This window comes from Phoxinus phoxinus, assembly GCF_949152265.1.
Source record: "Phoxinus phoxinus genome assembly, chromosome: 1".
NCBI classification, from domain to species: Eukaryota; Metazoa; Chordata; class Actinopteri; order Cypriniformes; family Leuciscidae; genus Phoxinus; species Phoxinus phoxinus.
The window spans coordinates 21,502,198-21,514,440 of NC_136876.1; the positions used below are offsets into that span (position 1 = coordinate 21,502,198).

The 12,243-nt window shown below is 38.2% G+C and overlaps 1 protein-coding gene across 1 annotated transcript in view; it reads right to left on the reverse strand.

Annotated features, from left to right (window-relative positions):
* Window positions 1-2,302: 2,302 nt before the first annotated feature.
* kansl1b (KAT8 regulatory NSL complex subunit 1b) overlaps window positions 2,303-12,243 on the reverse strand; it is an 83,792-nt gene continuing 73,851 nt past the window's right edge. Inside the window, exons 8-16 of the mRNA XM_079635353.1 lie at window positions 10,102-10,261; window positions 8,499-8,681; window positions 7,330-7,497; window positions 7,066-7,205; window positions 6,862-6,980; window positions 6,709-6,766; window positions 5,674-5,786; window positions 5,098-5,354; window positions 2,303-4,627 (exon numbers count right to left, since the gene is read on the reverse strand). Coding sequence (XP_079491479.1) covers window positions 4,395-4,627; window positions 5,098-5,354; window positions 5,674-5,786; window positions 6,709-6,766; window positions 6,862-6,980; window positions 7,066-7,205; window positions 7,330-7,497; window positions 8,499-8,681; window positions 10,102-10,261 — 1,431 coding nt within the window. The 3' untranslated portion in view covers window positions 2,303-4,394. The remainder of the gene's footprint in view (window positions 4,628-5,097; window positions 5,355-5,673; window positions 5,787-6,708; window positions 6,767-6,861; window positions 6,981-7,065; window positions 7,206-7,329; window positions 7,498-8,498; window positions 8,682-10,101; window positions 10,262-12,243) is intronic.

Genomic DNA, 12,243 nt, shown 5'->3' on the forward strand with positions numbered 1-12,243 from the left:
ATATACAAATAGGTAAATAGGGGTACAATTTGCATTCAGAATCCACAATATCAGTAAAAGTCTTGCCTAGTGCCACATGACCCTGTGAGAAGCTTTAGACTGTTTGCTGTAAACCCAACACTGCATGCTCTTTACAGCATGCTGCTAACATAAACCTGAGCATTTAGACGTGTGGGTTAAGCTGAAGATCAGACTTATCAGATGAAATGTTTAAAAATGGCACAGGATAAGGCCTTCTTAGTAATTCTACCCTTTAGATGTTTCAAACGGTTCTGTAATCTGTTAACCAGTTCTGAGGTCTCTCTCTCTCTCTCTCCTCCGTTTCATTTCCCGCCTCTGCTCTTCTCATCGCAGTTCTTCATTCTAGCTTGACAGTTGTGATTGTCCTTATCGTAATGTGTTTTATTAATTGGTTTACACTGATACTCCTTGCTGTAAACGTGAATTTGGAAATAAAGTCCGTATTAAACTGCTTTATGTGCCCTTTCTTTTCTTTTCTTTTTTAAATAAGGTTGTATTACTTTTTCCTCAAAATTGTTGAATGAACGTGAGGCGCTATGAACACTGGATAGCCATGTTTAAAGGTATAGTGTCATTATTCTTTTTTGTCTTGCCAATTCGCACAATACAATACTGGCTTTTGAAAGCTGGTCAAACTATTGTACACTTGCCTGATAAGTACACAGACCCCCACAGAGAGATATATAATAAATATATAAGAAAGGGTTGGCGGGTTTTTCCTGGAGGAAATGTCATTTTTTCATTCATTAAAAAGATTAACATAGCCTATTAACTCTTTACCTGTCACAGACTTTTCCGGCTTTCCGTGTTTTACTGTTATACGGTAGGGGGCACTAATACGGATCTTCTGGAAGAGTACAGTCTCTGGATCAAAACAGGGAAAAGGAGCAGAAACAGCATTGGTTATGCATGTTTGTAGTCTTTGAAAAAACGTGTTTTTTTTTTAGCTTCGTTTTAATGAAACTTTCATGTCACTTTCAACCACATTCATGCATGAAGCTAGAATAAAAAGGCTGTTATTACATTTTTGTGAAACATCAAAAACGCTGCGGTGGCTGGGAACTGAAAAAATGCTGGTGGGGAGAGATAAAAATAGCATTTTTAAAACTAAACTCTTTAAATACCTACTTGATAAAAATACCTACTTCACTGTAGAAATTAATCTAAATACATGATGCATGTGTATAATATGTATACACACCCTGTAAAAAAAAAAATTTGATCAATAAGTTATTACATTAGGTTTTTGTCATTGCCTTAATTCATCAAAATAAGTTTAATTTTTTAAAGTTACACAACATCCAACTATTTAAAAAAAAGGAAAAGATTATGCAATTAAGTTGAAATGACTTAAACATCCAAGTTGATTGGATGTTCACTCTCATCTAAATATATTTTCAAAAATAATTCTTGTTTTCAGTATGGGTGTGTGTCATTTATGTTTTAAGAAAATTATTTTACTATCAGGCTTTATTTAACTAATAAATTGGAAAACCCCTAGAGAAAAATTTGAGGGCTCTGACGTCATACCTCACACATAAAACACGTGATGCCCATTCCAATGGACGCAGGATCCGAAGGGGTTAAAATCATTGAGCCTCACGTGACTAGATGATTATTAACTCAACTCATGACGAATAGAACACATTCTATAGCAATTTGTAACCAAATACTACTATTTAGCTTGATACTGCATTATTGCCACTAGGAGTCAGTATAATGACTAATTAGATGTACCTTTCCAATAGAGCACCTTCAAAGTCGGTTCACTCGGCCCAGCAATGTCCATGAAGTCATGAAATTACAGCAAAATTAGCCAACATTGTTCCAGAAAAGTTAAATAAACAACAATATCTGAAATAATTTTCATCTAAACGTTGTTTTAGATTAAATCATGCTAAACATTTAAGCTAAAGTGCATTGACTTTCTGCAGTAATTAATAATAATATTATTATTTTATCCCCCCATTTATTAGTGGTCTTTAGCTTCCTTCTCTACAGTTTCTGATAGTTTTCCTTGAGTGGCCCTTTATTCAGCTATCTGTGGAATACATAAATTCCAGTGGACATATTCCAGTGAACATAAACAATTAAAAAACAAAATTGTAACAAGATCTGGGTTTCTAAGTTTCACGTTATATAAATACGTAAAAAAAAAAGAAGGAAAGTCCAATCTAAATCCTTGCCGATTCAAGCAGATCCCTGCAATGAATAATCTCGCTCCTCAGTAACTTGATGAACACATTGCACTAGTACAACAGAAAGACAGAAGACATTTGAGTACAATATAATTCACTTTTAATTTGAGAAGCACAAACGTTGCCTGTCTGTCCGATCGGCCAATTATCCATAAACTTTTTTTTTTCTTGTTGCCTCTGCATAAAGAAAGTGTTAAATATTCTCATGTGTCTTCTCCCTAGACAATCAGGACAACTACAGCCTGAACATCAAACACAGTAAAGAATCAAACAAGGTATGTACAAAATAAACTTTTTTTTGTTGTTGTTTTGTACAAACTATTACATGCTAAAGGATATACCAGACTCACCCAACCCTCATTCACCACATTGGAAATTCAAAGTATGAAAATAACTCACACGATACAATATTGGCTTTTGAAAGCTAGTCAAACCTTATGGTACATTTGCCTGATAAGTACACAGACCCCCACAGAGAGAGAGACATAAAACCATAATTAATGATATTAAGAACGAAAGGGGCGGCGGGTTTCTCAGCAGGAAATGGGACAGTCGTTGATGGTCCCCTTACAATTTGCCACACAACCTCAAAAGAAGAGATTTCTCTGACACTATGAATGCTGTTATGCTCCAGTGAGATAAAAAAGGAATATATTAAGGATTTCTGGTTTACATGACATCCCTTAAACAAGAACAAATGGCTACAATAGCTAGATTCGTGTGACAACAGATACAGAGAAGCTACTTATAAAATTTGTAAGTAACTGGTGTCCGCTATTAGACTTTATTACATTCGTATTAGTTAAAATAACAGGAAGGAGCTGCAAGCAGTGACTCGCTGACTGGGGAACTAACAGAAATCGTTCCTCGTCGTTACACAATGAAGAAAAAAAACAGAAAAAAAAAAAACAGGGCTGTGACCGACAGCAACCGAGGAGCCAACGAATGAAATTTTGCCAAATCCTTTCTTGTCAAGCACTCCAGCTAATGCTAGAACTCATCATAAATCAAGTTACGGGATTTGATGATGGCTGTATTGCAGATTGTTGTATTAAACGAAGACAGAGTTTAGACCTGACCAATCAATGGAACAGCTCTTTACCACGGGGTTGGGAGATACAAGAAGAAACCATGTTAAAACGGAAACAAGGCAGGAAATTTCAGTTTATATTGGAGTGACTGCATGTTCTTTGGACTAACCTGGTCATGCATAGTACCGTCAAGTGCTTTAAAACTCACACTAACGCAAGCCCACGCGACAAGGGCCATTCCCCGATGCTGAAAGCAGCGAGTGCAATCGAGTCTCCAATATCAGCGGCCTGTGCATGTTTATTCGGGTGCTGATTGTAGGGTTCCTGGAAATAGTGTCATGCAAGAGAGACCAATTAAGTGCTCTAATCAGACTCGGTGGTGTTTAAAAAGCGCACGAGAGCAACATGGCAGTTTCATTTCCTGGCTGCGATGAAGGCACCTGCTATCGCCGTCACTCTGACAGAAATGGGGCACATACGGACCATGGTACACAAGAGAACACGGGACAAAAATGAAACCAGAAATTGGGATTTATGCAATTCCCAGGCATTAAATATTAGGAAGTTTGTCTGTTCAAAATAAAAAAGGGAATGTGGAAAGATTTTAAAATGAAGTGCTTTCACAGGAGAGAACTAAGACGAGCATTTGGCGCCTTCGTGCAAGTCTCTTGTAATCATCATTATAATTGGCTTTATTTTTGCGTTTTATCACTCCAGTATAAACTGCAAGGCTGAACGAGTAATTTTAGGTGGGATTTTGGAAAACTTCTGGAAGAGAACCACACACAATGCAAGCTGAGCCCCTCAGTACGACAGCATGCTCTTCTGCGATATACGATACGTTTCGGAGCTTCTTATTTTGGTTTAGCACTCAAGCTAATCTCTCTTTCTTTTAATTGTATTTATCTTCCTAAACATTTTTGTCCTCCAGTGACCCAAAAGAAAGACTGAATTAAAACAGGTCTATATATATATATATATATATATATATCGCCATACAATTCACTAAAAACTGTGAAAGAATTTACTGATGTTTGAATATCAAACAACAGGGACTTTCATTCGTTTTGTTGGTTCTCTTTCCGTCTACGTCGCTGCTGTTTCAGGAGTTTCTGAAAGCTGGTGGGTGGGCAGAGTCTAGGCTTCATCGGTGAGTAGGTTTGGGTGGGTTGGTTTGTTGCTGCTTGGCGCAGTCGTCGCCCAGAGGTGACGAAGGCCCTGCGTCGGACTCCGACTTGGAAGTCCTGCTGCCGGACACACGTTGAACAGTCCTACAGGTCCTCTCGCCAGCCGGACTGAGATGGATATCGCACTCCTGTTGCGGGTCCACGTCCAGCGGAAAGGTCCGGAGTTCCCATGGCTGTACCGGTTGGGGAGCCCGTAGGGACAAACAGAGACAGACTAAGTAAATATCTGCACAACTGAGCATGTGTGAAATTGAACGTACAATAAAGCCTCTAGTTTATATTGGAGCACTAGCCAAATTCAACAATAGACCCTTTTCACATTTCCAGGGTTCTCAGAAGTGGAAGTTGTCATAGTTGGGTAAACCTCTATAGTGGTGAATGGAAACTACGACAAATATATATATATATATATATATATATATATATATATATATATATATATATATATGCATTCATATTTGAAAAAACAAACAAACAAATACCATTTCTATGACTTAAAAAAAAAGACATCGAGAGATTGTTCAAATTTGGCATTAGCCATTGAATTAGCCAGGTGGTATAGTGTAATTGATGTACATACTTTTTTTTTTTAATGAAATAAAACTAAATTTACATATTTAATAACTGATCATTTTAATAACCCTCTACTTTGGGGGCCTACCATTTCCTCGCAGGTATCTGGGGTGGAGCAGCGCGTGTCATCATTGGACAGCATCCGTTGGGAGTCTCTGGAGCCAGGCGTGTACAGGCCGGACAGCATCAGCATCTCTGGGCTGACGGGGCTGGAGGGAGACGTCACTGAGCTGTACTCGTGCAGCAGGTGGAAATGCGCTGTGTCTGGAGATGAGGGCTGCGGCGTGGAGGGGTTGGTGCCGCACAGCAAGGGGGTTGTCCGTCCGTCCACAGACTTGTACGACCTGTGGAGAAAAAGACTGCCGCTGATTATCATGTGACTAACCGTGCGGCTGTGGTGAAATCAGTGTAATGCTTATTGCTTCAATGACTTCTCGTTATAACATGTTGTTGTAAGTGAACAGCCTGGTGTCGTTATTCACTGCATTTCAAATCTCTCGCATTTAAAATGGTCGCTTTTCTTTTTTGCACCTCATCTGCCATTATGAAGTGCAAAACCCAAAGGTCAGCCACATGTAGACAGCGGCAAAGTTGTTAACCAGGAGAAATCGCACTTGTCCCTGAAAAGGGCTGAGAAGAGCAGTGCAAGTGGTGTTCCCTCACCTGCTGCCTCTTCTCATTGCCACGTTGCTGGCGGTCCAGCTCCAGCGAGAGCGCTCCTGGTCCTGATACGGAAGGTGAAGCTCAGAGAATGTTACGTCAGAGAGATCCTCAACCTGAGAGAAGATTATTAAATACATACACCAGGTAACATAGGATTTAGGGCTTCAGGCTATACAAAAATTAAAGTTAGTCCTAAAATGAAACGTTTACGAGCTAAATGACAAATTACAGAATTGCTTAATAAGGAAGGGGTGTCAGTTCATTGAATGCAAATATTTAAAGGGATAGTTCACTTTAAAATTAAAATTCTGTCATCATTTACTCACCCTCAAGTTGTTTCAAACCTGTATTCATTTATTTCTTCTGCTGAACACAAAGAAAGATATTTTGAAGAATGTCAGTAACCAAACAGTAGTCTGTACCCATTGACTTCCATAGTAGGAAAAAAAAATACTATGGAAGTCAATGGGTACAGACTACTGTTTGGTTACTGACATTCTTCAAAATATCTTTCTTTGTGTTCAGCAGAAGAAATAAATGAATACAGGTTTGAAACAACTTGAGGGTGAGTAAATGATGACAGAATTTTAATTTTAAAGTGAACTATCCCTTTAAATGTTTATTTTATCATTATAAATTTATTACAACAAAACATTTTGAATCTGGATTTTTGATTCAAAACACTAAATGTTAATCTTGTTGTCTGACTTTTATCAGTATTCTGACAATGTGTGGCAGTTTCCCCCTCCGGTCACAACACACACATACTTTAGTTAGAATATATATGTCGAAACTGCATATGGACAATTTTTCCTGACTGTCTAGATTTTAAATTGGTGTTGCACATTTATTTTGTTACATCTGCAGCCATTTTAGTTCAAAACCTATTGAGCTGCCTATCAAGAAAGCATTCTGAGGCATTATCGTCACATTCCCCTGCATACTTCGTGAAACAAACCTATAATACCCTACATTTCTAGGTAGGCGGCATGACAGCATAAAATAACTGCTGGGTGACCAACAGCATGGCCGTACCTCCATTGCATCGTCCTCTTCAGCTATTGGTTTTGCAAAAACGTCCACTTCTCGCCAACTACAATTAAAAAGGCATAAAATAATCAGCAATTAAATCTTTGAAGATTCGTGTGGCTAATAAACAGGTCAGGAAACTCAGTTTGTGTCTCTGACCTCGGGGTAAGGATCTCTTTGTACTGTAGTTTCTCCACTCGGGTGGTGGCGGCCACAGACATGGGGATGACGATGTTATTGATGTCAAAAGGGCTCTCTCCTCTCCGTCTTCGAATAGTCTGTAAGAGTCACACACAGCCATAAGTAACTTGGTTCTCATGCGTTTACACTATCAGAGATGGAAAGCTTTCAAGAGTATCTTACAGAGGCGCTGCTGTTGAGGTGGAGGGGTGTGGAGGTCTCGGAGGTCGATGGCTGTCTCATCAAGGGGCTGTGGGTGGGTGTGTTGAAAGCGGACAGAGATGGGCATGGACTCCCCATATCCATATACAACTTCGTAGCATCTTCAGAAAATCAAAGTGTGTTAAAGGACTGAACTCAATGTTGATTAAGAGAGAGATGAAAGCAAACAAGACTGACGTGAATAAAAGAGAATGAATGAGAGGGAAAATGTAATATAGAACGTACTTTCTGTGCGGTCCAGCGAGGGTTCACGAGGTCTCTTGCGGCTGTGGCTCCTGTCAAAAGAACTGCTCTGCCGGAAATGCTGGCGAGAGTCAAGTTTACTGGCACTCATCGGGATGTCTAACTGCTGCCGGGACACCTTCTCTGAGCGCACCTTATGATGCGACAAACCTGAGAGAAAGCAAAGAGGAAATAAGAGAAAAATACAGTCAAGTAAGAAAGGAAGAGAATGAAATAAGGGGTACATTTTATTACTTGTCAAATTAATATTTTTTTTATATGTATATTTGTACATGTGTCTACGTGTATATATAATACTTTACATTTGCTTTTATAACTTTAATCTTTGGGTTATTTTACATATTTACAATTATGTATGAGATGCACTGTTTTTGTTCTGCACTATTATTTATACATTTATTTCCCACCCCATTATATTTCTACATTAATTTTTAACATCTTTTTTTTTTATTGTTACGTTATCTGTTTAACATTCACTTTTCAGTTACTCTGCATATTTTGTCTTTGGTTATCTCTTTTTTGTTTTTGTTGTTGATTTGCTTTTTTACTTTTAACTTAATTTAATCTGTACTGTTATTTTACAAAATGTATGTTGCTTTGGACAATTTTTTAATCTCTTATTTCTAATCTTTAATGTTATCCTTTCTTTGTCAGTATACGTCATTGTTATTCTATGTAATTAATGTAAATAAATAACTGTCATGTCAAAATCTCAAACAATAAATTGCATTAAACAATACACAATCAATAATAGTAATTTCTTTATATTGCACGTGACTCATTCATCTATACGCTACAGATCACTAAATCTGGACGCTTTTCAAAGTTCAACCGTGGCTGGACTTGATGCCAGAAATAACTGCTGAGTCACTGCAGAGAGCAGCTAATGATGGCCAGACACTTACGGGTCACGTTTAGACCAAATTTAGACTCTCCTAAAGGAGTAAGAATTTGCCTCCATTGGAGAAAACTCGGCTCTTGCCATTTCAGACACTGAGGATGCAGGGAATTTTCTCTCATAATTTAGTAGACCGTAAGAGCAGTGGTCCATTTCCTATATCCTTTGTATTTTCATGTCCATGAAAGTGGAGAAAATGCCATTTAAGGCTAATAAATAAAGATCTTTTGTTGTTGTTGTTTTTCACACTTACGGACTGTGGAGAGGAGAGAGTTGGCGAGCCTGTGTTTGTCTTTGGAGGAAGGGTCTGAGATGCGGCTACCCAAACACAACTTGTGCTTGAGCGAGATCTTCTTGATGGGCTTGATCTTCTCCAGAGGACGATTCTGCCAGTGTCCTTTCAGCACACGCTGCATATGGAGATTCATCATCACATCTGAGGAAAAAAAAAAACAGTTAATCATTTTTGCTTTGTCAGAGACCTCAACCTTAGACCTAAATGTAATAACTTTCTCAACCCCTGAAAGTCCTGGCCGACCTCAAGCCCTCTAATTTTCAATTCTCGCAACATTTTTCTTGTTGAATATCCTGTTTTACTTTAAATACGTCAGATTGTGTAAGTAAAATGGGTTGTGACAGATTCATGCCGACTTTTTCTTCTTTTTTTTAAACATTGATGCCAATTTTATAGATGGATCAGAAATTTCAATTATGGGAAAAAGACTGTGGAATGGTATCAGGAAAGGCTATGAGTCAGACACCAACTTGTGCTGAATGTGTTATACATATACACATTTACATTTATCCATCACACATTCAAATGTATTTTCCACGCTTTATCATAAGGCAAGTTTATAGAACATTTCTTAAACCGTGGTAATTCAAATTGCTTCACATAAAAATGATTTAGAAAAATTTTATGATTTTTAAAAATGATAAAAATAAAAGATATAAAAGAAAAGTTAAATGGAAAAAGGTATACATTAAAATGAATACGAGAGACATAAAAAAGGACAATTATGTGCATTCCATAGAAATCGAACGCAAAACCCCGAGTTGATAACCATTTGTCATTGCTCATTCAGAAGCCTTTTCATCCTTTGGCTACTGTAATAATGTGAATAGTGACTGAACTAATGGTCTGTAAACATTTAAATCAGTGACACAAAGTGTACCAGGCATGTGTGTAATTCTCCAGAAGGGGGAATCAGAGCTTGATTCTAGAATTCATAGTACTTTGGTTCCTCTTCCAATTTCCCTCCATCTACTCGGGTTTCACCAGCGGTGTCACCTGCCTCTTCTATGCCCATTATTCATTTGCACAATAGACGCCAGATTAGAGAGGACAGCAGGCTCATATTAATGAGGGAAAGTACGTCTGGCACAGTTAGCCTGAGTCAGGTTGCACTGCTCTTTAAAATGGTTATCACCGCTAAGGTCAGGCAGATGAACGCATGATCAGCTAATCTGACCATCACAGGGAAGGATTGCTGATCTAAGATCAGCCCTTCAAATCAAATGTCACTGAATTCTCAGACATGAAAAGCAAAAACAGTTCTGAGATCTCCGCACTAATGACCTGCTCCAAACCTAGAGCAGGCTGCATGTTATTTTAAGAAGTGCAATAACCAGATCCAGAATAATTAACACTTAAATTAGCACCTCATTGTTATGCAGTAAAAAAATAAATCCTTATTAAAAATCATCCTTGAAGCAAACTGGGAAACATTAGGCGGAGGATAGATAGAGCTGCGCTAGTCATGTGCGATGCCGTCACTGTTTTTGTCTGTGTCTAGGTACAAGTGTGCATTCTGGAAAGAATGAAAGACACGTAAAGAGCCAGGGTGCGTCCTCACCATCTGAAAAGGAGAGGATGGGGTGAATGCAGGGGTCGAACTGTGCCAGTCTGTCCAGTAGGGGGAGCTGATGCTGGGTGTCTGCAGGAGGGAGAGCACATCCACTGCACATCACACACTGAGTGTTCAGCTCACAGCCACAGCGAGGAGCCACTGACCTCTGTGTGGGACAGAGAACAACAAGGAGAAAAGTTAGTGTATGTGCATGAATAGTAATTATGGCGACTAGTTCACAAAAAACAAATAAAACCCAACTGAAAAAAAAGAAGAAAAAAAACATTAGCCTTGCATTCATATACGATATTCAGAATTCAGTAAATTATATCATAGAACTAAATAATTCTTAATGTATACTATGGTTCAAACGTTTTTTATTTTTTTATTTTAAGAAATTAATTATTGTATTCGGTATGGATGTATTCAATTGACCAACTGTGACAGTAAAGACATTAATATTACAAAAGTTTTCCATTTGAAATTTCAATATGGACCAAAGAATCCAGAAAAAAATGTATCACGATTTTCTCATAAATATTAAGCAGCACAACTGATTTAACATTGATGATAATAAGAGATGTTTCTTGGGCTCCAAATCATCATATTAGCTGAAGGATCATGTGATGCTGAAAATTCAGCTTTGACCCGAAATAAATAAATAAATTGCATTGTAAAATCTTAGACCTCAATTAATTTAAAAAAATATTATTTCAAAATATTACTGTTTTTACTGTCATTTTGAACAAATAAATGAAGCCTTGCTAATTATATAAGCATAAGAGATTTAAAAAATATATATATAAAAATTTGACCTGCAGCAAACTTTTGAACAGTAGTGTAACTTATGTATTTAACTTATGTTGTCTGTTTTGCCAAACTGGTAGATTTAAGACATTAAGGATCCGTGGACACACTACACTTTATTTTTGTGTCTGGCAGTAATCCCAGCTCCAACCTTGGTAGAATCAAATGTGAATTGTTCACGAGTTTTGCAGAAAGAGCCTTTATATCAAAGCATCAATAGACTGTCATCAAGTATGCTTTTTATTCATCTTAAATCCAGTCTTTCAAGCGCCTTCCACTGTGATCTTACTTTTGTTATTAAAATCTCAGGAGCATCAGTGACCAAAATTTAGTTCTGCCAGGGATCAGCCTTTCCCTTTGTTTCCATTTACTGAAGTCAAGCTGATGCTCTCATACAAATCTCTGCAGCAGATGACCACACATGGATCCCGAGCTGCTCACCCAGTTTTGCATGTGGCAGGTTCTCTAAAACTCATGCGCTCGTGTCATTAACCCAGAGCACAGCACTGGGTAGAAAGGGTTGCTATTGGCAACTGTGCCCGGTTTTTCCGAGCCTATTCAAACAAGAGTGCTTCACATTAGAGCAGGACAGTTTGTACAGGGACCATAATCTCTGCAATCACAGAAAACACCTGGAATTCTTGGTTGTAATGAAATGAAAATGAGTATTTCACGATCCATTTTGAATATTTCAACATCAAGTTTTTATATGTCGAACCTTATTTACTTAAAATGAGATTAAGCTACACAGTATGTTTAGGGTCTTTGTCAGTGTTCACGCATAATGGTGTAAATTTTAAAAGCCAGTGAGTGTCTGCCTCTAACTGGGGTAGCGCTACGTTCATCTAGAGTGCTTGTTATAACGTTGGGATTGGACTACATCAGTTAGCAGGTAGTTTATAACTGGCAGTGTGAGTGAACGTGGCTGTTAGTACATTGATGGCACTGGCAGCATTTCTCATAACATTTCAAGAGTGCCGTCTCTGAATGACATCCAAGCGCTGTTATTTGTAATGGAGCCGAGATCGACTGGGGTTGCGCTTATTGTTTTAGCACATGCCTGCGCGTTCTCGCTCACAGTGGGCCTATGTTATGGGAGGAATCGAGTTTTAAAGGCTGTTCAGAAAGCAAACAAGATCTATAAAAGCAAGTCCTAAGATTTTGAAGCTGTCTTATGAATGCAAGTGTGAATAGGGCAGATATTGTTCCATCATTCAGAGGACAGTTGCCTGTTGGACAGGGACTGTAACACCATGTCATAACCAGGTGTGAGGCGATGAATGAGAAAAGTTATAGTATCTATATAAATCCAAGTTTCTATCCTAACCAGCCGAACTATTT